Consider the following 26,778-nt stretch of genomic DNA (forward strand, 5'->3'; position numbering starts at 1 on the left):
AGTTAATCCAGAGTTAGGATGGTACGTGACAATGACCACAGTATGGTCACATGTAGGAACTTTAGAGTTAAGACAACCCCTATCTTGAGTCCTGTTTCTTCCCTCTGGATGTTTGCCTTTTCTAGGCCTTCATGCACGTTGCCTAGTCCTCATTCTCTTTGGCTGGCGAGTTGCCAGGCACTGGTAGGGAAGTCCCAGCTCTTGCTGCCTCTCACTGTATAGTTTACCCAAGAGTTCTTTCACACAAGCAAGTGCAACCAAGGGAAACACAGCATAGTAACACACTTACACATCTTCTCCAGGAGGGGAGGCCATAATCTTAGATGTTAAAAGAAACAAAACAAAAAAAGTGCTCCTACTGAAAATTGCGAGGAAATTCCAGCTAGAATATGAGCTGAACTTACCCTCATGTTCCTTATGGTAAGTTACTCCATGTGGATGGAAAGTGTAGGGCCTAGAGGCAAAGTTTTTTAGGTGAACATAAACGTTATCTCCAGTTTCAGCTTTGATAACAGGGCCTAAAAACCCCAGCCAGACAGGTTTTTCTATAATTGTGCTAAAAGTTCTGTCTGTGTACTGAACATAAAGGGCCTTCTTATACAACCTTCCAATTCTATCTGGGCCATTTTGAAGATAGATATCTGAATGTTCCCTGCAAAAGAAAAGAAGACAACTCTATCAGAAGCCATCATTTCTGGGGATAACTTATAACATCTCATGTAATTAAAGAGAAATTAATGACCCTATCACATCAAATGTTTGCCTGTTATTGTAGGGGTGCTTCCAAAAATGAAGAGGTGAGCTGGCACTTACCCTCCTATTTTAAGTATGTGAGGCGTCCCGCATCAGGTGTGACAGCAGCGAATCGTGTGTGAAGCCACCATTAAAATCTGGTGTATCTCACCAGACTATTTTTCTACAGGATTTTTATGTTACAATACAGAAACATTATGAAGTGGAATACAAAGTGAAAGTAAAATGTTAGGGTAAAGCAGTTAAGACCTTACTCATCTATTACTCTTTCAGCTACCGGAAGAAAATGAGTTTATAAGCAGTGAGTCCGGATATTTGAGACTTCAGAGTGTGTATATATTTTGTCTTCCTAAATACATAAAATTAATGATGCTATACTAATCCTACATTTTTTATTTCCTTTAGCAGCACTAAATCAAGATCAGAATTGATGTGTGCAGTGTATGTGGGTTTTAAAATTACCTTTGGATGCAAATTACCCTTATGTTCTTTTAATCCCTTGCTACCGAAAATGTTTGACTAGTGAATGTTTATATTCTGCTTTGTGGCTGATTAATAGTTGCTCGAAACTTTTCTAAAAATGTTAGCAAAGTAAATTGTAGTGCGGGGCGGGGGTGGGGGGAAAAAGGAAGAAAAGAAAAGAGAAGAAAGAAAGTGGGTTCGGTGATCACACTTTTAAAGTGATTCTTAGGCTGTCCTTAACAGAAGGCTCTAAGTAGCTCATTGGGATCTGTTGGTGAGTAACAACATCTACCCATTTAGGAGGACTCACCGAAAACCTGGACTTTGGCAAGCCCCTCCACAAATGGGATCTCCTCCGATAGAATAAAAACTGCTAACACTCAGGCTGATGACCTTGGGGGTTGTGCTTCTTCGTGTGAGTGTGTGTGCTGTGGACTTTCACCTCAGGGATCTTTGATGCCTCACCATTTCTTCTTAATTCCTGTGGAGCTGGCTCATCTGACTGAAGAATGAACTTTGTGTCCTCAGCTGTAAGCTCCTCGGAAAGAGTGAGAAATACTTCTCCTTCTTTTCTTCAAGACGAGAGGAGGGCTTGTCTGGAAGCTCTGAACTTCCCTTGCTGCAAAGTTTAAAGGCCCAGTTTTTCAAAACTCTAGTGCTGTAGCCCAATATTTCCTAAGTTTTGATGTGCGTAGGAATCTACTGAGGCCCTTGAGGAAATGCAAGCTCCTGAGCCCCAGCCCCATTTATTCTGATTGCTTGCTTCTGGGGCAGGCCCAGACATTCATAGTTTCTAACAAACACCCAGCTGTGTTCTATTGCAGGCAGGCAGCTCTGGGCTCATGGGTAACCTGAGGGGGAGGCTCCGAAGTGAAGGAAAAGAGAGCTGCCTAATCCCAGAGGCAGTGGGATTTCTTGGGACTGTGAGACAGAAGGGTGGCAGGTTCTGTTTCCAGGCCATACCCTGGTGGCGGCCAGACCTCTGTTGGTATAGTTGCATGAGGACATCCTATTAAGCCTGAGTGCCGGAGGCAGTGGTGGTCCTGGAGGTTGAGTTTGAGTGGCAGCAGGTGTTGGAAACAGCGGAGCACCACGCACTGGACTGACCAGAGGACATCGACCATGAGGATCTCATCGTTGGCACCACATACCAAGGACCCCACTTTTCCTGGATTGTGTGAACTCCAGGATTCCAGATTGTTCACCGAAAAATGAACCCTTTTGATGGGAAGGGGGCCAAGCTGGAAGTTAGAAAAACAAAGAAGAGGCATCCTTTGTTTTATTTCTCTCAGTTGGTTCCATTTTCTAATTGTTGTGGTTTCCATTTTGTTAGAATGAAATAGAAAAATGGATTCAGGAAGGCTCAGAGAGACTTCAAGGGCATCCAAATGCACGGGAAAACAGGACAGGGGTGTGAATTCTTCCTCTAAAACTGCAGCATTCGTATTAACAGAAATGGTCTTAACAAGTGGATGTTTTAACAACAGCAAAATTCTGAGGCACTGAAGACCATTGAGATTGAAAGCAGATTCCTGCAGTACTCAGTGCTGCAAGGAGGTTAGCAAGAGTACAGTGTTAGTCTGGCATACGGCTGTAGCAAAGCTCACAGCGCAAAGACAGAATTCCTCTCTAGTCACCAGACGACCCTGGCCCGCTCAGTCTTATGCAGGCCCATTCACATCTGAGGGTAACTTTTCTCCAGCATCTCTTATTGCTAGGAGATGAGTCCTGGTGATATTTTTTTTATTTAAATTTATTTTAATGTTTATTTTTGAGAGAGAGGGAGAGAGACAGAATGTGAGTGGGGCAGGGGCAGAGAGAGACAGAGCGAGACACAGACCCTGAAGCAGGCTCCAGGCTCTGAGCTGTCAGCACAGAGTCTGACGCAGGGTGAGAGGCCACAAACCGTGAGATCATGACCTGAGCCAAAGTTAGATGCTTAACTGACTGAGCCACCCAGGTGCCCCTCCTGGTGATATTTAAATAGAGATTCTAATCTTTGTTCTAAAATGCCCTGTTGAGGGGCACCTGGGTGGCTCAGTCGGTTAAGCGGCCGACTTCAGCTCAGGTCAAGATCTCACAGTCCGCGAGTTCAAGCCCCATGTCGGGCTCTGTGCTGACAGCTCAGAGCCTGGAGCCTGTTTCAGATTTGTGTCTCCCTCTCTCTGACCCTCCCCTATTCATGCTCTGTCTCTCCCTGTCTCAAAAATAAATAAAACTTAAAAAAAAATAAATAAACGTTAAAAAAAAATAAAATGCCCTGTTGATACACATCTTACATAGGTCAAAGTTTTAAAATAGCCCTCAAATTCTTTTTTATTGAATTTTTAAAAGTGTATTTATTTTTGAGAGAGAGAGAGAGAGAGAGAGAGAGAACAAGCAGGGGAGGGACAGAGAGAGGGAGAGAGAGAGAATTCCAAGCAGACACTGCACTGTAAGTGCAGAGCCTAAGGTGGGGCTTGAACTCATGAACCGTGAGATCATGACCTGAGCTGAAGTCAGAGGTTCAACCGAATAAGCCTCCCAGGCGCCCAGCCCTCAAATTCTTAAGGCTTCATTCAATACAGTGTGTATTGATACTTTCTGAACATGACTCTGAAACATTTGGGAGTATGTTACATCCTGTTCCAATAAAATTCAGTGGGCTTTGCCAGAATGCCTTCACTGCACATTTCTCCCATATTAATCACCTCCTGAAACAGGACAAGCATTGCCCAATCTTCAGGGTTCACTCTTTGTACACAGAGATTTGGGGGAGGCAAGAATTGCTTTTAAAGTAGTTGATCTGAAGTTATATTCAGAGTTTTTAACATTTGGAATTGCTTTTATATACACGGCAGTATGCAAAATACGTTTCCCATCTTGTTTTTGTTTTTTTTTAAACAAAATGAACTCTTGACCAAATTGGGAAATATTTCACATCATGCGATACTTTGGGGGAGGTCTATTTGATTATGTGCTGTCTACAAAGGAACATAAAAGGATCATTAGGAGGTGTCTATTTAATTTCAAGGGCACAGGGGCACCTGGGTGACTCAGTCAGTTGAGTGTCAGACTTCAACTCAGGTCGTTAGCTCACAGTTTGTGAGTTCAAGCCCCACATCAGGCTCACTGCTCTCAGCGCAGAACCCCTCTGTCCTCCTTGCTCTCTGCCCCTGCCCCACTTGCACTCTCTGTCTCTCAAAATAAACATTAATTTCAAGAACATAGTGTGGGGACTAGGGTCAGTTACTGGAAGTTTGCAGTAAGTTTGCCAGTTTTTCAGTCAAAAGAATCTATTATAGTTGTTCTTTGAATCAAGCAAATAATTCACGTTAATTGTAGATCTTTCTGTTGACAATTGTAACATGCTCTTTTCTATTCATTACAAAGATATTGTCTCCCTCTCAGTAATCATATCCCACCTTTTAATCCCCCCATCTTCTAGAATCCTATAGCCAACTCTTATAATTTCTGGCAGATTCAGACTCAGAAGTGAGTTTTTAATGGTAGTGGAATTAAAAAAAATTTTATACTGACTCAGTAAGATGATAATAAAGTTACATCTTTCCATAAATTCAGAATGTACTTGAATGGTCTTGGCTTATGTTTAGACTTGATTACTGAAATGTCGGTAATGGGAAAAGTTTCTGGATTCTTGTCTCCATCGGTTGAGATGCAGGACATTAGTTTTCCATTGCCAAATAACAAATTGTCACATAGTAGCTTAAAAGAACACCCACTGATTGTTTCACAGCTCAGTGGGTCAGAAGTCTGGCATGGCATGACTATCTTCTCTGCTCAGGTTATCACAAGGCTGACATCAAGGTGTTGGCTGGTCTGAGCACTCATCTGTAGGAGCTGGAGAAATCTGCTTCCAAGCTCATTCAGGTTATTGGCAGAATTCAGTTCACTGTGATAGTAGGATTGAAATCCCCACTTCCTGGCCAGCTGTAAGCCAAGGACCTCACCTGCCTCCTCAGGGCCACCTGTATTCCTTCTCAAGTGGCGTCTTCTATCTTCAAGTTAGCAGCAGTTTGTTGAATCACCTCAAATCTCTTTTCTTCTTTCTCTTCTTCTTCTAGAGAATTCTTTGGTTTAGATTAGGCCCACCCAGATCATCTCCCTATTTTAAAGTCAACTGCACCACTGAATATAACACAGATCACAGAGTATTCGCTCACCATACGGACAGGTTCTGGAGGTTTAGGGCCACCTCTAACATGGTGGATTAGGAGATGGGGCCTTTGGGATGCACTTAGGTCATAAACATAGAGCCCTCATACATGGGATTAGGGGCTTATAAAACATGCTCCAGAGAGATTTGTAGCTTCTTCTACCATGTGAGGATACAGTGAATAGGCTACTATAACCAGGACTAACCAGGAAGAGAGCTCTTACTAGAACATGGCCATGCTGGTACCTTGACTTTGAATTTCTCAGCCTCTAAAACTGCAAAATACATTTCTGTATTCTTCTGTGGTATTTTGCTATAGCAGCCCGAAGAAACTAAAACCGCTGGACATGCTGGTAATCAGACACAAAGAAGGGAGAAACAAGTTGCTACCTAAACTCATCTATACAAAAAGTTTAGCATAGTGTTGGCGAAATTGCTGAATCTGTGTTCAACAGTCACAGTTAGATGTAATTGAAAAAAAAAACAAAAGATCACAGGCAGAGTGAGCAGCGCCATCTAGAGTCCAAAGATTCTAGGCTGTCCTTGAAGCCACAGATGGTCAAACCAATGTTGCAAAACCTCCCTAAACACAGACAAGACACAAGAATATTTAAAACCAAAGGAATCCTCTGACCCCCACCTCCCCTCCCCATTCTTTTTAAAAAAAATTTTTTTATGTTTATTTATTTATTTTTGAGAGAGAAAGACAGAGAGCGACCACAAGTAGGGGAGGGGCAGAGAGAGAGACACAGAATGTGAAGCCAGCTCCACGTTCTGTACTATCAGCACAGAGCCCGACACGAGGCTCGAACTCACACAGAACCCCAACTCACAAACTGTGAGATCATGACCTGAGCCGAAGCCGGATGCTTAACCGACTGAACCACCGAGGCGTCCCTCCGGCCCTGTTCTTAATAAACTCCCTCTCTCTTCTGTCTTCTCTAGCTTCTGGTATTACAGACTTCTTCATTGAAGCATGCTTGGAGCAATGTCTTGCACTTTGCTTATGCTCAGTAAAGCTGATTTGATTTTTAATCATGAGTAATAGCAGAAGAATGGTGGATGGGGGCTTGGAGTAAAGCAGACTTTTTTTTTTTTTTTAATGTGTCTTGTTTCCCTATAGAAACCATGTATAATTTACATTGTATTTAATCAGGGAAAATCTTGCATTCATACAAAATAATTTGGTGAAGTCATGAAAATAGGTCCTATTCCTAAGAAGAGAATACTACCTCAAAACCAGGTTTAAAAAAAAATTATTGTAGGATGTATTAGTTTTGTTTACAATCAGTTATTTTTAGGTCAGAAACTTTGCTTACTGTATATCACTAAATTAATAATTTAACAGATATTATTAGCAGCTATGTATTTATTTTTTACCGTGAAAAATGTCAAACATACATAAAATGAATGAGAATAGCATATACCCATCAATAGAACCAACAATTATGAAGATTGGGATACTTGTTTAGCTATTTTTAAAGATATAATCTTAGCAGCTGATTGTCATTGGGTTCATTTATGCTTTATCAGCATTAAAATGCATTTTAAAAAATTTTGTAATGTTTTTATTTATTTTTCAGAGAGAGAGAGAGAGAGAGAGAGAGACAGAGCATGAGCTGGGGAGGGACAGAGAGAGAAGGAGACACAGAATCTGAAGCAGGTTCCAGGCTCTGAGCTGTCAGAACAGAGCCCGATGCAAGGCTGGAACTCGTGAACCGTGAGATCACGACCTGGGCTGAAGTTGAATGCTCAACTGACTGATCCACCTAGGCAACCCTAAAATGCATTTTTAAAAGTAGTAAACATGGGGTTTAGTGATAAATATTTAATTGGCATTATTAAGACTGATGACCTCAGTATAAACTTCATTATAAAAACATCAAGAGCTATACTCGTGCTTTTCTATATTGTATGGTGACTATTGCTTGAAATAAGAGGGCTTACACCTGAAACACGAAAACATTTAAGTTACACAGAGGTTTTTTTGGCGGGGGGGGGGGCATCACAATAGCTATCTCACATATTTTGTGCATGTCTGATGTACCTCGCATTGTACTAAGAGCTTTAGGTGCACCCACTCTTCAAAGAACCCGATAAGGTAGTTTTGTGATCTCCATTTTCCAGATTAGCATGCTAACGCTGAGAGAGAGAAACTTAATTAACTGCGAGTCAACTAACAAGTCTTAAGCACAGTCATGGTTATTAAAATTGTATTTGATTTTTATAAATGATGTTTTAAAGGATTAAAAATCACTTTAGTCTTACCTGCTAATAATCAATAAGTGGTATAATCAACATAACATTTTGTACTGTTGTTTTTTAAATTAAAGTACTTCTGCACAAACAGACAAGAAGACTGAACCCTGGTGAAAGATGCAATATCGACCGGAGGAGGTAATAAGCCCACACAGATCCCCCAGGACCAAGGGGAAATCAGTGGAGCAGCCTTCCCACCCCACCCCCTACCAAAACGTGCCCAGGAATTTAGAGGAGTTTTATTAGTTTCCCGGATTTCAAGTCCACATTTTGCAGTTTCCATATACAACAAATTAATAAAACATTTTATCTTCTTCCCTTTATTTTTTAATTGATAACTTATAAATTTGGTCTGTACACAATAAAAATAGTGACTTACCTGTCAACTGAAATTAGTCTCTTTTCCCCATTGTCAGGCGCATAGTTCCAAGTTGTTTCGATAATCCCAATGTAGTAATGTTTCTCTTTCGCCCAGGCTGAGTTACTATATAAAAGTAGAAAAAGACCCAGCAGCAAAATCTTCATTTTTTTTTTCCCTCGTGCAGCCTGAGAAGCAACAAAGTGAAATCAGAAGCAGGCAATTTTATAAATAAGGCTTTCTTCCTTTATTTGCTTGATTGACACATCTTCAGGTTGCACAAAAGTAAATTGTTTCGTAAAAGCAAATAACGTTTCCCACTTCGGCTCAGTTCTCGTAAGCCCAGGGGGAAAAAAAAGGTTTCTGTTGCCAGGCTTCTCTGATTACAAATAAAAAAGCCAGCAGTTATTGTTGGAGCCACTAGAGTGTGCATAACTCTGCTTTCCTCCATTTGTTGTGTAAATTCCAGGAGGGCAAAAATCATCTCTAAATGCTCCCTTTGTTCCTCGAACAATATGCCACAGTACAGCGCTCTGCTCGCAGTGAACTGTTAATAAATCATGAGGAAATTAGGCAAAATGGATTAAAATGTGTCACTCTTTACTTTTGAAATGGCTAACAATACTTGATTGCAACTTGATGATATGAAGTGCGATATTTAGCATGCCAAATTTAAGTATCCCACAATAAGAATCTTATTGTGAAGGATTTATCTATTTTGTATGCTCTTAACACATCTGCATAGAAAGTTTGCCAAATTATTCTGCATTACTATATGCAAAATAACTAGCAGAGCATAACAGGGGGTGATAATTCTGTTTTATCATTAAAGAAAGCAGACATAAGTAGATCTGTTTTCAAAGGCAAAGGTTGGTCTTAGTAAATAGGGGTTTATTACCCTAAGTGAATACAAGTTTATTAACAGAAAATCCTGGTTGTAACACTGCACATTTTGTGTTAATATAATCCTTCAATGCATTTTATGTATTTGTCCCGAGTTATTTATAGAAATAGATTGGCATAGGAGAAAGAACCCTGATGTTTGCATAATTCATTAATTTAATAAGTATTAGTGAGTGAGCCCACTGTGTGCCAGACCCTGTTCCAAGTGCTGCAGATACAGCAGTGAATAAAGCAGACATGAAACCCTACCTTCATCAGCTTATGTTCTGCTTGCAAGAGACTGGTAATGTACAAATGAAGAGAGAACACAGCTACTATTAGCAACAAGTGCTATGGAAAAAAAAATCAGAGAAGGACAATAGTAAGTACCAGGGAAGACAGCAGGATGAAGATCAAAATCTGATGGCACCACGTCATATCAGGCAAGAAACTTAACCTCAGTTTCCTCACCTGTAAAACCTCAGTCTGGGAGGACTATTGTCTGGTAATTGAAATGATCTACTAAGTTAAGGCATAGAGATACTTCTCCCACCAGCTTATAATAATCTTAAGTAATTGCCCTGATACAGAAAACTGAGTTCCAATGCTCGGTATGTCCCAAGACCTCCTTCTAGAGCCACCTTTAACTATTGTGCCCTCATGTCCACTGAGAGGAATACTGGCCAAAATCTGTGCCTTGCAAGATGCTGTTCCTTTTAAACATTGGTGTCCAGAGGGGCTCCTATTCCCAAATGTTCTACTTGGAGGGGACATCATTTAGCAGTTCATACTCCCAAAGGGAGAATGGCACAAAGCCACTGTATGAGCCAACAGCTTTCCGAGCATTTCCTTCTTTCTCATTCTCTACTCCATGCTCAAACTCAGCCCTGAGAGATGGGAGGACGATGATCAGATCACAGCAATAATCCCTGAAGTCACTTTTTTCAGTAAGTCTACCCCATTCCCACCAAATTAATTAATTAATTAATTAATTAACACACACACACACACACACACACACACACACCTCAGGTAGTACTATGGAGGGCTCCAGAATATATACTTCTAGCACCACTTATATTGGTGGTGAAATGAAATGGTTAAACAGTAACACTCCTGACCAGTGGGAGTAAATATTTTATGTTGCAATGCAGAGAGGGTCAGGAAGTCCACATTTCTGTCCTGTTTTGTGACAGTTACCCTTCCCATAAAGCTGCTGAGTGACAGGAAGTAGGGAGAATGCGCTGAGCCTCAGGACTGTCTAAATAAGCACTGTGGGCTAATAAGCAACCAGCCATTGACAGGATCATTTAACACTGCAAATCTTACAGTGATTCCAGAGCTGGTACTCAAAAGTGAACTTTGAATAATGCTGCAATTGAGAATTTCTGCACTCCAGAAATGTGTCACAGCAGCACAAACTGGGGTGACACAAGAAGAGCAGAGGGCCCACCAGGAGAGGCTTAGCTGACTTGGAGCATTGCAAGAAAGAAGAGAAGAATCTAGACGGGACCAAGTAGCTTATCCACTTGGCTGTGTCTGTCAGAAGGTTGTTATCTCAGAACCCTGGGGTATATCTTTGTAGTTTGTTATAAATAATCACTGCATACTTAGAGTTACATCGCACAAATTTTAATCATTTTCCACAATTTCTTTCTTTCTTTCTTTCTTTCTTTCTTTCTTTCTTTCTTTCTTTCCTTCTTTCTTTGTTGTTGCCTGAAAGATTTCTGGATTGGGTGAGTCTTATGTGCATTTAGCAGTTAAGGTCCTGGGGCTGATAATGGCTAAAATCAAGGAAGCTTTTGTTTTATTTCTGTTCTGGCAAGATTTCCTGCCTATACCCCCCAGATTCTTTTTGGTTGATCCATGAAGCTTTTAACATGATAAATCAGAATTATTGAGAAACAAACTGCCAAGGACAGTCTTTCACTCTGTGACAGCAGGAAACACTCACTATAAAATAGCAGTATGTTCATGACCAGTCAGACCACCATGATGCTATCTTTTTACAGGAAATTGTGCAACTCTGGAATGTTATCGGCGAGTGGGGTCACACGAAGAACTCTGATAACCAGCCCCCTGACTTGAACTAGTATAGCACCGGCTTGGCTGATCTTCTCCTCTACTGCTCAGTTCATGACTATTTAGGGAGTGTCACATAGATGGGGCTCTGGTTGCTCCATCCCCTTTGGCTGCCCATTAGTGGGTCAAGGTTAGGCTCATCACCTTCTGGCAGGTAGAGGGGTCACAGGCGGGGGAAGAGAAAGCCTAGATTCTAATCCCACAAAAGCCTTGCTGGTGTCGATGTGTACGTTACAATGGAGGAGATTTGTTTTTTAATGGCATTATATTTTAATGGCCATTCTTGTTTTCTTACTACCATGAACAATGTAGAAATCAAAGCATATGATTTGTTAGCAATGGAAGAGAACCAAAATAGCAGAATCACTTTGTAATTATTTTTTTAACGTTTATTTACCTGCGAGAGCAAGAGAGAGAGAGTGCATGAGAGTGGGACAGAAAAAGAGAGAGGGAGACACAGAATCTGAAGCAGGCTCCAAGCTCTGAGCTGTCAGCACAGAGCCTGATGTGGGGCTCCAACTCACATACCACAAGATCATAACCTGAGCTGAAGTCCAAGGCTTAACTGACTGAGCCACTCAGGCTCCTCTAGAATTACTTTTATAAAAGATTAAAGAATAACTTATTCGCAAGGCTTAATTACATGCAACTTCAAATATGTGACTTTCTTCCTCTCTTGCCATGTTGACCCCATTCCCTCTTGCTTCTATTCCATGCGGGGGTAATACATTCTGTATAGCTCTTATCACTTTGAAATCTGCCTGGGTCTTAATTTACAAAAGATAATGACACATTGGTGATGACATAAAGAGGCCAATGTCACTGAAAGAAGAGTTACAATTCCCCTAGAAACAAGAAGCATGAACATTACACAGGGTCATGTGGGGAGGCAACAGAGTTGTTCAGGAGGCAGAAGTAGAGACTGGGGAAGCATAGGCCACAGCCTTTATTGGGGTTTGTGTGGGAAAGGCGAGGCAGGGCAGAGTAAATAGCTTATGATTGGCTAGTCTGAATAATCATAATGGACTTTGGGGCATAGGAGCTGTCTCTAGTTGTTTGATACTTGGCTCAGATTGATTTAGGGCAGAGGAAATATGGGCTTAGTGTGTGAGTTAGATAAAGGAGTTGGGGGTATGGCATCTGGGATTGGTTGGTTTGCATATGAAAGTCTGGCTCATCTGCAAGCTGTTCACTATCTCTATGAATTACCTAGCTCTGCGGGGGTGGGGGGTGGGGGGGACAGTCTTTTCCCAACTAGCATGATCCCCCAAAGATGTCAAAGCATCATAAAATATTGAAAATTAAAAACATGATGAAAGCATATTTCTTATTGGAATTATCTGTTTATGTGACTGTCTCCTCAATTAGACTGGGCTTTCCTGGGGGACCAATGACTATGCCTTGTTTGGTGTTGAATCCTAGGCATTTAGCATCATGGTTGACACACAGCTTAATAAAAATTGAAAGAATGAATAAATGTTAACTATAATAACAGTCAATAACATTTATTAGATGATGACTGTGTGGAGCACAGTGCTTTATACATTTTATTTCATTTCATCCTCAAAACAACCAATTAGATAGATATATTAGTTTTTTTATTGCTTCTTTAATGAATCACCACAAACTCAATGGCTTAAAACAACATAAATTTAATATCTCACAGGCCTATATGTCAGAAACCAGATGTCTGTATCATCAGGCTAAAATGGAGGGGTCAGTGGGGCTGCATTCCTTTGTGGAGTCTCTAGGGGAGAACCTTTTCCTAGCCTGCTCCAGTTTTCAGGGGTTGCCCACATTCCTTGTCTCAGAGCCCCCTTCCATTTTCAAAGCCAACAATGGCAGGATGAGTCCTTACAGTGCATCACTCCAACCTTCTCTTCTGTCTCCCTCTTCTACTATTAAGTACCCACCTGATAACCTTGAATAATTTCTCTATCTTAAGTTTAGTTGATTAGCAACCTTAATTCACCTTTATCATGTAAAATAACATACTCATAGGTTCCGGGGATTAGGAAGAGGACATCTTTGGGAGGCCATTATTTTGCTTACAGTATACCACAAATAGATATTATTATTATTATCTTCATTTTACAGACAAGGAAACCACAGATAAGAGAGATTTTATCCCTTGTTGAATACCCCATATCTAGTAAGTGGAATAGATGGAATTCAAATATAAGCCTGCCTGACCCAGAGATGCACTGTGATCCTGTGGGCATTAGAGAATGGTTCCAGACTATATTGGGCTGGGCCTCTCAGTCTCTCTGTGTTGTGGAAGGATTCTGGCCAGGGTTTGGTTGGCAGTTGGCAAATTTAGAACCTTCATTTTGTCAGTTGACAAAAAGATGACTAGATTTAGAGGGCTCACTGATTACAAACTTGGAGAATAAATCAATGTGGTAATGTATTCATTTAAAAGTAAAGGAGGATGTGTATATATTATTATTATTATTATTATTATTATTATTATTTTGTAATCTCTGCACTCAACATGGAGCTTGAACTCACCACCCTGAGATCAAGAGTCACATGTTTTACTGACTGAGCCAGCCAGGTGGTTCATATATTATTGGGGTTTTTAAATTTTTGTTTATAAGTCTACTTAAAAAATCAAACTATGGGAAAAAAATTTCTTGGTAAGTATAGAATTTGAACAAAAGAGTGTATATTCTTAAGGCATATTCCTTTATTTTTTTCTGTTTTTTTTTTTTTTTGCACTAACAATATTTCTGTTGAAATAATGAGTACTCATCGTTAAAATGAGAGCAGAAAGTTGTGCTGGAGACACATCCCACTGATGCATTCTTAGTCTTTGACTCTTCCTGTTAAGAATGCATGCAGTTGAGGACTTTTCCATTCAACTCCATTCACCAAGTCACACTTCATGTATCCATTAAAATAGAGTTTATTTTACTAGACTATGACTCCTGTCCATCTCTGAATCTCAAAGTCTAGGATTGTGCTCTTAAATGAATGAGTAGATGAATTAAGCATTGTTTTTGGTGAATTTCGGGCAACATCTTCAAAAATTAAAGAGTAGTGTAGTTTTGTCAGCAATTCTTTTAAAATTTTCAAACTTGGATGTTTCTTGTGGGAAAGGGAGGGATGGTTATTTGCATCCATATTTTATAGGTTCTCATTGGTTTCAACAACAGAGAGTGAAGTAGTATTATTACTTTTATCCAATGTTATAATAGCATTATTAGCATATTAATTTTTAAAAGTACACTCTGGGGACACAAGTTGGAGTATTTTGGGGTAAAATGATATGATTGATAAGACTCCAGGTATTTATATATTACTTATGAATTTACAAAGTTAAAAAGCAAAAGGAATGAAAAGTCTGGCTTTGGTTTCAAATCCCATGCTGAACCCTTTTATTTCACCAATTCCTGATTTCAAATATTCTTAGTTATTGTCTAAGCTGTTACCCAATGCACAAGACATGTCTAGTCCCTACTTCCTGTTCCCTCTAAGGCTACAAAGGCTCTTTCCCAGCCTTAATCACAGTTAGGAGTAGCCAGATAACAGGGGTTTGACCAATGACACATTGGAAGAAGTTAGCTGGGTCTCTTCAGAAGACTTTACTTTCCTGATAAAAGGAGATGCTGCAGTCAGTTATTACTCTTTTTTTCTTCTTCTCTGCCTTCAATGTGGATGTAAGATTTGGAGTTGCAGCACCCATCTTGCAACTGCAAGGCAACAGTCATGAGGGAAAGGCCAAGGGCATTAAAGACACTGGCCTTTTATCATCAAGTTGCTAAACCAACCCTAGCAGCCACCTATTTCCTTTCTTAAAATTTTGAAAGAAACACCACTGATAATCCCCTCTTAGCTGGGTCTCCTGTTACTTGCAGCAGAACACATCTCAAATGTTAATATTGCTAGATACAAGGTGAGAGCATGACTCCTCATTCTTGGTTCTGGAAATCTGGTACTTATACATTCTGTAATCTGCAACTTCCAATAATATATGGAGTTGAATTTTAAAGACTGACTCAAATTCTCACCCATGCTATGAGAACTTCATTTTTTGATGTTTGCAGTTTAGTCCTGTATTCTTTTTTTTTTTTATTGAGCTAGACTTCAGTTTGTAGCCAGTGTCTTTGTTCCTCTTGACCAAGCCCACTTCTACATGTTGAAAGCCTTGTTACACCACTACAGACTCTACTCCAGTGGTACAGCTTACAGAAAGAGGAAGCAGGTGGAACCAAGATGGCAGAACAGCATGGAAGTTTTTTTGCATCTTGCATCTATGAAATACAGCCAGATCAACACTAAACCATCCTGTACACCTAGAAAACAGATTTGAGGATTAACACAACAATCTGCACAACCTGAACCACAGAACTCAACAGGTACATGGCTCGGAGAGGTGAACTTGGGGAGAGAGTAGCTGCAGAGGGCAGGGAGCTGTTTTTGCTTGCAGAGAGAGGATGGAGATGGGGGTGGGGGGAGAGTACGGGATCCCCCCCACCACCACCAAAAACAGCTGGAGAGAAAGTGGAAAAGTGGAAAAAGCTGCAGGGATTGAACTAAAAAGGGAGAAAGGAGAAAGGAGAGGGTTTAAATTCCATTAAGACTCTATGAACAGGGGGAGCGCAGAGTCTGAAACTACAGCTCAATACCTGGCGGTCCTCTGGTGGGAAGGGCGAATCCGCAGGAACAGAGTGGATCCAGGAGGTTCTTGGGCCACATGGGGAGAAGCGATTCCCCTGCTGGAAGGACATTTGGTAGAGGTTGTGTGGCCACCTGTTCCCAGCAGACCCCAGAGAACAACCACATTCGCTGGTGCTGGAAAAAGGTCATTAGGGGGAAGCCTGGCACCAGATGTGTGTTGTGATTTTCATAATCTCTGAAACACTGCTGCTACATGATCATGTGAATTTTTTCTGTAGTGGGCTGGCACCCAACCACAGTCTCTGGGCATCGGCAACAGCATGGTCCCACCAATGTTCCTGGATGGAGCCAGGACCCGGACATTGCTCAGTGAGACCCTCCCCCAGAAGGTCTGAGCAGGTCAAAGCCACAGTCCCTCAGAAGTGAGGGGTCGGGAAACAGCCGCATCTGAGATAAAACTCAGGAGAGAGGTGCCACCTGGCAACCTGACAGCTTGGTCAGAGATAGTGTAAAAGTGGGAAGTGGATGGAAGCTGGAGACAAAGGACAGGTGCATGATTGCTGGTCTGGGAGAGCACACAGTTCCCATACTAGAGACTGGGTAGCTGGGTGACGCCACTTTCACCCCTCCCCCGCATGCACAAACACACATTCAAGTCCCACAACAATCCACCCCAGTAAGCTAAGCACCACCATCTAGTGGAGTACAGAGCCTTTACACTAAGCTCCGCCCAACTGGGCCAACCTCACTCTTCAGGAACACTGCAAATCTCTCTGCCTGCTTAGTTTACAGACTATAAAGTGTTTCATAGTTTGACTTCAAGGGGAAACCAATGTAATTTCAATCGTATTTCAGTCTGTTTGCTGGTCCATCTATTCAATTCTCTTTTCTTTTGTTTCTTTTCTTCTTAAATACAGAAAGAAAAAATTTATTTTTATTTTAAATTTTTATTAAAAACATTGTTCTTTATTTTTTCTACTATATTTTTACCTTGTAAATTTTTCAAATTCTATTTTACTTCCATCATTTCATTTTATTCTATTTCACTGTATTCATTTTCTCAAATTTTCAAACATTTTCCTTCCCCCCCCTTTTTTCTGTAATCTATCAAACTCCTTTCAATAACCAGAACAAAACACACCTAGAATTTAGCATCATTTATTTGATTATTGTGTGTGTGTTGTTTTTAATTTATTGATTTTAATTTTTTTACCTCATCAATTCCTTTTCTCCCTTCAAAATGATGAAACAAAGGAATTCACCCAAAAAGAAAGAGCAGGAAAAAATGACAGCCAGGGACTTAATCAACACAGATACAAGAAATATGTCTGAGCCAGAATTTAGAATCAAGATAATAAGAATACTAGCTGGGGTCAAAAATAGATTAGAATCCCTCTCTGCAGAGATAAAAGAAGTAAAAACTAGTCAGAATGAAATAATAAGTTCTATAACTGAGCCACAATCTCAAATGTATGCCAAGGTGGCAAGGATGCATGAGGCAGAACAGCAAAACAGTGATATAGAGGACAAAATTATGGAGAATAATGAAGCAGAAAAAAAGTGGAAACTAAGACAAAAGAGCATGATTTAACAATTAGAGAAATCGGTGACTCACTAGAAAGGAACAACATCAGAATCATACCAGAAGATGAAGAAAGACAAAAAGGGGTAGAAAATTTATGTGAGCAAATCATAGCAGAAAACTTTCCTAACCTGGGGAAAGACAAAGACATCAAAATCCAGGAAGCACAGAGGACTTCCATAAGATTCGACAAAAACCAACCATCAACAAGGCATATCATAAGTCAAATTCACAAAAGACTCAGGCAAGGAAAGAATCATGAAAGCAGCAAGGGGAGAAAAGTCCGTAACCTACAAGGGAAGACAGATCAGGTTAGCAGCAGACCTATCCACAGAAACTTGGCAGGCCAGAAAGGAATGGCAGGATATATTCAATGTGCTGAACTGGAAAAATATGCAGCCAAGAATTCTTTCTCCAACAAGTCTGTCATTCCAAATAGGAGGAGAGATTAAAAGTTTCCCAGACAAATAAAACTGAAAGGAGTTCATGACCACTAAACCAGCCCTGCAAGAAATTTTAAGGGGGACTCTGAGAGGAGAAAACACACACACACACACACACACACACACACACAAAGACCAAAAGCAACAAAGACTAAAAAGGACCAGAGAACACCACCAGAAACTCCAACTCTACAAGAAACATAATGGCAATAAACTCCTGTCTTTTAGTACTGACTCTAAACATCAATGGACTAAATGCTCCAATCAAAAGACATAGGGTAACAGAATGGATAAGAAAACAAGATCCATCTATATGCTGTTTACAAGAGACCCACTTTAGACCTAAAGACACCTTCAGATTGAAACTAAGGGATGGAGAACCATCTCTCATGCTGGTGGTCGCCAAAAGAAAGCTGGAGTAGCCATACTTATATCAGACAATCTAGACTTTAAAATAAAGACTATAACAAGAGATGAATAAGGGCATTATATCATAATTAAGGGGTCTATCCACCAAGAAAACCTAAAAATTGTAAACATTTATGCTCCAAATGTGGCACACCCAAATACGTACATCAATTAATCACAAACATAAAGAAATTAATTAATAATAATAACATATTATTAGGGGACTTCAATACCCTGCTTACAACAATGAACAGATCATCTAAACATAAAATCAACAAGGAAACAATGGCTTTGAATGACACACTGGACCAGATGAACTGAACAGATATATTCAGATCATTTCATCCTAAAGCAGCAGAATACACATTCTTCTCCAGTGCACATGGAACATTCTCCAGAATAGATCACACACTGGGACACAAATCAGTCCTCAACAGGTACAAAAAGATCGAGATCATACCATGCATATTTTCAGACCACAACACTATGAAACTAGAAAGCAACCACAAGAAAAATTTTAGAAAGATAGCAAATAATTGGAGACTAAAGAACAATCTACTAAAGAACGAATGGGGCGCCTGGGTGGCGCAGTTGGTTAAGCGTCCGACTTCAGCCAGGTCACGATCTCGCGGTCCGTGAGTTCGAGCCCCGCGTCAGGCTCTGGGCTGATGGCTCAGAGCCTGGAGCCTGTTTCCGATTCTGTGTCTCCCTCTCTCTCTGCCCCTCCCCCATTCATGCTCTGTCTCTCTCTGTCCCAAAAAAAATAAATAAACGTTGAAAAAAAAAAAAAAAGAATGAATGGGCTAATCAAGAAGTTAAAGAGGAAATTAAAAAGTACATGGAAACCAATGAAAATGATAACACCAAAGCCCAAAACCTCTGGGACGCAACAAAGGTGGTCATAAGAGAGAAGTATATAGCAATCCAGGCCTTCCTAAACAAGGGAAAAGGTCACAGATATACAACCTAACCTTATACCTTAAAGATCTGGAAAAAGAACAGCAAATAAACCCCAAACCAGCAGAAGACAGGAAATAATAGATTAGAGCAGAAATCAATGCTATCAAAAAAACAAAACAAACAAAAAAAAAAACGAACAAACCCAGAACAGATTAATGAAACCAGGAGCCGTTCTTTGAAAGAATTAACAAAACTGATAAACCACTAGCCAGTTTGATCAAAAAGAGAAAAGAAAGGACCCAAATAAATAAAAACAAGAATGAAAGAGGAAAGATCACAACCAACACAGCAGAAATAAAAATAATAATAAGAGAATACTATGAGCAGTTATGCCAATAAATGGGCAATCTGGAAGAAATGGACAAATTCCTAGAAACTTATACACTACCAAAACTGAAACAGGAAGAAATAGAAAATTTGGCCAGACCCATAACCAGTAAAGAAATAGATTAGTAATCAAAAATCTTCCATAAAACAAGAGTCCAGGGCCAGATGGCTTTCCAGGGGAATTCTACTAAATATTTAAGGAAGAGTTAACACCTATTCTCTTGAAGCTGTTCCAAAAAATAGAAATGGAAGGAAAACTTCCAAACTCTTTCTATGAAGCCAACATTACCTTGATTCCAAAACCAGACAAAGACCCCACTGAAAAGGAGAACTATAGACCAATTTCCCTTATGAACATGGATGCAAAAATCCTCAATAAGATATTAGCCAACCGGCTCCAACAATACATTAAAAAAATTAATCACCACGACTAAGTGGGATTTATACCTGGGATGCAGGGCTGGTTCAATATCCACAAAACAATCAATGTGATTCATCACGTCAATAAAAGAAAGGACAAGAAACACAAGATCCTCTCAATAGATGCAGAGAAAGCATTTAACAAAATACAGCATCCTTTCTTGATAAAAAACTTTTAAGAAAGAAGGGGTAGAAGGATCATACCTCAAGATCATAAAAGCCATACATGAAAGACCCAATGCTAATATCATCCTCAATGGGGAAAAACTGAGAGCTTTCCCCCTAATGTCAGGAACAAGACAGGGATATTCGCTCTCACCATTGTTATTCAACATAGTATTGGAAGTCTTACCTCAGCAATCAGAAAACACAAAGAGATAAAAGGCATCTAAATCGGCCAGGAGGAGGTCAAACTTTCACCCTTCCCAGATGACATGATACTCTAATATAGAAAATCCAAAAAATACCACCAAAAAACTACTAGACCTGATCCATGAATTCAGCAAAGTTTCAGGATATAAAATCAATGTACAGAAATTGGTTGCATTTCTATACACCAATAATGAAGCTACAGAAAGAGAAATCAAGGAATCGATCCCATTTACAATTGCACCAAAAACCATAAAATACCTAGGAATAAATCTAACCAAAGAGGTGGAAAATCTATACACTGAAAACTATAGAAAGCTTACGAAAGAAATTGAAGGAGACACAAAAAAATGGAAAAAGATTCTATGCCCCTGGATAGGAAGAACAAATATTGTTAAAATGTCAATACTACCCAAAGCAATCTACATATTCAATGCAATCCCTATCAAAATAACACCAGCATTCTTCACAGAGCTAGAACAAACAATCCTAAAATTTGTATGGAACCAGAAAAGACCCAAATAGCCAAAACAATCCTTAAAAAGGAAACCAAAGCAGGAGGCATCATAGTCCCGGACTTCAAGCTATACTACAAAGCTGTAATCATCAAGACAGTATGGTACTGGCACAAAAACAGACACTCAGATCAATGGAACAGAATACAGAACCCAGAAGGGGACCCACAAATGTATGGCCAACTAATCTTTGACAAAGCAGGAAAGAATATCCAATGGAATAAAGACAATCTTTTCAGCAAGTGGTGCAATTTTCTGAGATAATGCAGAAAAATAAACCTGGACCACTTTCTTACACCTTACACAAAAAGAAACTCAAAATGGATGAAAGACCTAAATGGAAGACAGGAACCCATCAAAATCCTTGAGGAGAAAGCAGGCAAAAACCTCTTTGACCTCGGCTGCAGCACCTTCTTACTCAACACATCTCTGGAGGCAAGGGAAGCCAAAGCAAAAATGAACTACTGGGACCTCATCAAAATAAAAAGCTTCTGCACAGCAAAGGAAACAATCGGCAAAACTAAAAGGCAACTGACAGAATGGGAGAAGACATTTGCAAATGACATATCAGATAAAGGATTAGTATCCAAAATCTATAAAGAACATATCAAACTCAACACTCAAAAAACAAATAATCCAGTGAAGAAATGGGCAAAAGACATAAATAGACACTTCTCCAAAGAAGACATCCAGATGGCCAACCAACACATGAGAAAATGCTCCACATCACTCATCATCAGGGAAATACAAATCAAAAGCACAATGAGATACCACCTCACACCTGTCAGAATGGCTAACATTAACAATGCAGGCAACAACAGATGTTGGCGAGGATGTGGAGAAAGAGGATCTCTTTTGCCCTGCTGGTGGGAATGAAAACTGGGGCAGCCACTTGGGAAAACAGTATGAAGCTTCCTTGAAAAATTAAAAGTAGAACTACCCTACGACCCAGCAATTGCACTACTAGGTATTTATCCAAGAGATACAAGTGTGCTGTTTTGAAGGGGCACATGCACCCCAATATTTATAGCAGCACTATCAACAATAGCCCAAGTATGGAAAGAGCCCAAATGTTCATCAATGGATGAATGGATAAAGAAGATGTGGTATGTATATACAATGAAGTATTACTCAGCAATCAAAAAGAATGAAATCTTGCCATTTGCAACTATGTGGATGAAACTAGAGGGCATTATGCTAAGCGAAATTAGTCAGTCAGAGAAAGACAAGTATCATATGACTTCACTTATATGAGGACTTTAAGATACAAACAGATGAACATAAGGGAAGGGAAGCAAAAATAATATAAAAACAGGGAGGGGGACAAAACAGAAGAGACTCATAAATATGGAGAACAAACAGAGGGTTACTGGAGGGGTTGTGGGAGGGGGGATGAGCTAAATGGGTAAGGGGCATTAAGTAATCTACTCCTGAAATCATTGTTGCACTATATGGTAACTAACTTAGGTGTAAATTAAAAAAAATAAATTAAATAAAAATTAAAAACAAAAAAAGAGGAAACAGCTCACATACAAAGTTGGCCAAAAAAGTTTATTTCCAGCCAGTTTCCCTAGTAGATTGCCATGAAAGTCTTCAATCAGGCCCTTCTAGATTCCTTCATCCCTGGTGTTTCTTCTTCAGCCACTGTAGGTCTGCTCATGGACTATCTTCATATCAGAAGGATATTTATGCTGTGGAAAAGAATGTTTCATAATGTTCTAAGAAGTAACTGCATTGAAATATTACAATCATTCTATCAAGAGACCAATGGTAATGGCCTAAGTAACCAAGGAGGTGATGAAAAATCAGAAACAAAGATAATATTTTCATCCTTAAGTTGCTAGTAAAATGTGTTGGAGAAAGGGGAAGATGGGAATGAGAAGAAATAAAGTATTACTGGAATATGAAATAATATATAATCATTATTTAGATTTTTCGGGAGCTGTCGAAAGCCTTCACATTTACACCAAAGTATAAGCTATATACGTATATATAGCCTAATATCAATAACTTTCTTATTCGAAAAATGTATCTTACTGTTGTTAAATGCAATTTTAAGTGATATTGATTATTAGCAAAGTTACATATCTTTATAAGCTCAATAGTCACTTGTGTTTAATTTTCTATACATTGTGTGTGTTCAAATCCTTATGTATATATTACATGAATCTGGAAATAGTATATTTAACTCCAGAGTATCTTTAATCAGATCAGAAACAGTTATCTAAATTTGAGAAGAGGATAAAACCAGAATTTCTTGGTCATCTCAAAACAGTAACCTTTGAATGAATGAGTAGCATTTCACATCATGTAAATGTTCAATGGATAAGATATCCTTATATAAACATAGAATTTATTTAAATATGATCGCTTCAAATTAAGTTGGCTTACCTTTTCATCTGATTACAGTGTAGGTGCTTTCCATTCCAGCTTCAATGTGAACACTAACATGGCAATGAAATAACCAGGTGCCAACATCTCTTGGATACATTTTTACAGTCTGATATACTCCAGGAGGAAGGTCATAAACATCAGAGCGATACAGTCCCGCATCCTCAATAAGGAGACAAAACACCATAAAATAACTTATAAAAGAGATTAGTCACTTACACATTTGATCAATTCTAATATACTTTGTTAGATGACAATTGAAAAGCATTAGGTGACATTGCATTTCTCCTCTGAGTACAATTGAGGGTTTAGAGGAAAAGCAAGTCTGAGAACATTTCAGGGACAGGCCACAGAGAAATATCTCAGTCTGAAGGGACCTCATGTCATTATCAGTGTCAGATACCTTGTCAGCATTTCCTGCAGAAGAATGCTTTAGATTTCAGACAACATCTGGTTTTACAAATACCAAAAGTTTTCACAGAAATATTTCTAACTAAGGACATTAGTGACATGATGATCATTCCTTGAGGTGTAGCTAATCAGGAAACCTCAGGGCTACAGGAAGGAGAGGAGCTCATCTGTTTTCTGGGGCCAGGGGCTGAAGACTAAGGGCCTTAGGGGTTCTTTTTTCTCCTAAGCAGAGAACCGGATGTTTAGGAGACCACCTCCTCTGTGAGCTACTTTGATTTTGAAAGATAAAGCCCTGGGGCCTGGCCTGGCTGGATTAGGATGGATTTGGAAGAGCCTAGGAAGGAGATGAAGTGCTCTCTACAATGCAATGAGAGGTATTTGAAGGATGGGGGCATGTTGAAGAATGCAGTTCAAGATGGAGTCTGGAATAATTTGAGGAGAGAACAGATGTCAAGCAAGTCTGGAGAGGAAGAGTGTGGGGAAAGAAGTCCTGAGGGTGAGAGAAAGAGCTGCAGGGCCAGTATTTCTCGATGATGCATAGCAGAGGGATGACTGAAGACAGGGGTGTCCGATGTCACTTGGTAAATGTTTTATTGTGGAGTATTGGGGAAAAAAAGAATTCATCTACCTCTAAACTTTCACTAAGAGTCTATGACCCATAATGGCCTAGTTTTTGTGGTTGTTAAGGGGAGTCAGAGGAAATGGAGATGTGTCCCACTCTGGAGCTGCACAGAGATGAGAAAATACCAGCCACAGGAGGGAGGCGAGAGGCAAGGGAGATGAATGGAAGCAGGGAGTGAGAGTGGGAGGTGACTAGAAACTTAGGCTCTCAAAAGTCCCTGGAGATATTGGAGAATAGAGAGGAAGGAGGCAAAGCTGTTTCCCCCTGGCTGCAAAGTGGGGGCCTGAGTCATTGTTATTTAAGAAGATTAATTTGGCATCTATGGTGACAATATGGGTCACATGGATACATTTCTAAGATGTTAGAAAATGCAGAGAACGATATGAACCAATTTTAACTAAGAATGGACAATGTCCTAGGCACCAGTAAGTGTGCACTATGTACCTGGAGCCCTGGCACCAAGGGAGACCATATTCTTAGGAAACAGGCTGTTCCAAGACCAAGTGAGTAACTCCAGAGGGCTGCTTTGCTATACCCAGGAGTTCCAGGGAGTAAAGCTCAGAGGCTGCATTAATGCTGGAATAACTAAATTCCACCTCCAGGGAGGGGAAGGCTACATGTGATCATCTGTGATAGGTTTAGGGTGAATGGCTAGAGCTGACAGCAGCTGGTACTAAGCTTTGTGGTATTATTACTCTTTTAATAGGATTAGGTAATAGGATTAGTCTCTTTTTTTTTTTTAACTCAAGTATAATTAACGTAGGGTGTTATATTAGTTTGAGGTGTACAATATAGTGATTCAACAATTCTCTACATTTCTCATTGCTCATCGTGTAGTCTCAATCTCCTTGATTTCCCTTATCCTCCCAACTATTTCCCCTCCGGCAAACACCAGTTGTTCTCTATGTTTAAGAGTCTCATTTTTTGTTTGTTTCCTTTTTTTTCTTTGTTCATTTTGTTTCTTCAATTTAATAGAATTGTTCTGAAAAGAGCAGTTTTGTGAAGCGTATGGATAAGGGACTCTAGGGGCACCTGGGTAGCTCAGTCGTTAAGCATCCTCTCTTGATTTCAAAGCTCAGATCACGAGCTCACAGTTGTTGGATCAAGCATGGGGCTGGGCTCTGTGCTGACAGCACAGCTTGGGATTCTCTGCCGTGCCCACCCCCCCACTTTGCCCCTCTCCTGTGCACATGCCCTTTCTCAAAATAAATAATAAATAAACTTAAAAGAGTGAGGGACTCTGGATTGAGAGATGGGGGTTCAAGTCCCACTTCTACCACTTATTGTTTATAGGAAAGTTCTTTAGCTTGCTAATCCTTCATTTCATTCCCTTATAAAATGGTGACAAAATAGTCCCTATCTCTGAAGGTTGGATGAGCAATCCACGCAAAGAACTAAGCATAGCATTTGGCACATAAGAAGCACTTAATAAAGGTTAGCTTTAATTATCATTAGAGGAATGTTACCATAAATTGCACTTAATTTGATGCCTTATGGTACGATCATTTGTGTAGAGCTAGCCCCTGAAAGCTAACTCTTTGATTTCCTCTTATCCACACAACACTCGGCATGGTTCTAGAAATGTCAGAGGCATTTGCTGAACTGACCTGATCTGAACTGAACATCAAATGTACTGTAAAAAAAAAAAAAAACTATAACCAGAGCTTAAATCTCTCTCTTTTGTTCTAATTTGTAAAGTGTCTAATATAAACAGTTATGAATAACAACCCTAATACCTAGGCTTTTCCTTTAAAAATATGGGGAATGTAGATGGAAGTACAGGAAGGTCATGATTGTTGAGCCTGGGTGGTGGGTAAAGGAATTCATTATATTATTCTGTCTACTTTGTCATATAAAATCCCCCAGAATAAAAAAAAAAAATAGCTTTAAAGCCAAAACAAATAGGTTCGAGAGGAATACATTTGTTCATTAAAGGACAGAAAAGAAAGCAGCACACCAATAAAGCTTTGTGCAAATCAAGTCAAGCGTATTCGTTCAGTTAGTCTAACAGGCCCTGAGCAATAAAGAAACCACAAACGTAATACACATCTGGAATCCAGGAAAGCTTTATCTGAAACTTTTATCGATGCCAAAAAATGGACTGTGTTATGCCAAGTGGCTAGACTAAATGTTTCTGGTGTCAAATGCATAATTAGCCCTCAATTGTGCATTAATATTTATCTAAGAGATAAGGATGAAGAGCTAAAGAAAATTCTCCCTAAGCAAATACATGACACTGACTTGGACACTGCAAAGGGGAAGGGTAAAACTCAAAATGTAATAAATTAGAGAAATGGCCAGGCAAAAGTGGTCAGTAAAGAAATAATTGTAAAGAGGATGACTTGTGGGGTGGGAGAAAGCAATTCTGACAGATATAAAGAGACTAAGACTACATAAAGTAGAAAAAGATGGAGATAATTATAAAAAAACAAGTTACCATAAAGTCAATTATCACCTAATTCCACATTTTTATTTTCTTAACCAATGCCGAAGGAATGATAGACGTAGTTACCATTTGTAACTCCCACTGTAAAATTCGATTCCAGCAAGAATCATCAATGAATCCTTCTTTTTTTTTTTTTTTTTTTTTTTTTTTAAAGGTTTTCTCCTTTTTTTTTTTTTTTTTTTTTATTTTTTTATTTTTGGGACAGAGAGAGACAGAGCATGAACGGGGGAGGGACAGAGAGAGAGGGAGACACAGAATCGGAAACAGGCTCCAGGCTCTGAGCCATCAGCCCAGAGCCCGACGCGGGGC

General features: G+C 39.7%; 2 protein-coding genes across 6 annotated transcripts in view; both read right to left on the reverse strand.

The window, feature by feature from the left end:
• The window catches only part of CP (ceruloplasmin), a 72,004-nt gene extending 63,811 nt beyond the window's left edge, over positions 1 to 8,193 (reverse strand). For all 5 annotated transcript variants that reach the window (XM_047099303.1, XM_047099302.1, XM_047099306.1 and 2 more), the window contains exons 1-2: positions 8,010 to 8,193; positions 405 to 652 (exon numbers count right to left, since the gene is read on the reverse strand). In XM_047099303.1, the coding sequence (XP_046955259.1) occupies positions 405 to 652; positions 8,010 to 8,155 (394 nt within the window). In that variant the 5' untranslated portion in view covers positions 8,156 to 8,193. The remainder of the gene's footprint in view (positions 1 to 404; positions 653 to 8,009) is intronic.
• A 13,983-nt stretch (positions 8,194 to 22,176) lies between these two features.
• Positions 22,177 to 26,778, reverse strand: part of LOC124527146 (ceruloplasmin-like) — a 29,769-nt gene continuing 25,167 nt past the window's right edge. The window contains exons 20-21 of the mRNA XM_047100402.1: positions 22,991 to 23,153; positions 22,177 to 22,290 (exon numbers count right to left, since the gene is read on the reverse strand). Of these exons, the coding sequence (XP_046956358.1) occupies positions 22,995 to 23,153 (159 nt within the window). The 3' untranslated portion in view covers positions 22,177 to 22,290; positions 22,991 to 22,994. The remainder of the gene's footprint in view (positions 22,291 to 22,990; positions 23,154 to 26,778) is intronic.

Source organism: Lynx rufus, unplaced genomic scaffold, assembly GCF_022079265.1.
Source record: "Lynx rufus isolate CCGP_SWC_20201006 ecotype Redwood Valley unplaced genomic scaffold, mLynRuf1.p SCAF_5, whole genome shotgun sequence".
Classification (NCBI taxonomy): Eukaryota; Metazoa; Chordata; class Mammalia; order Carnivora; family Felidae; genus Lynx; species Lynx rufus.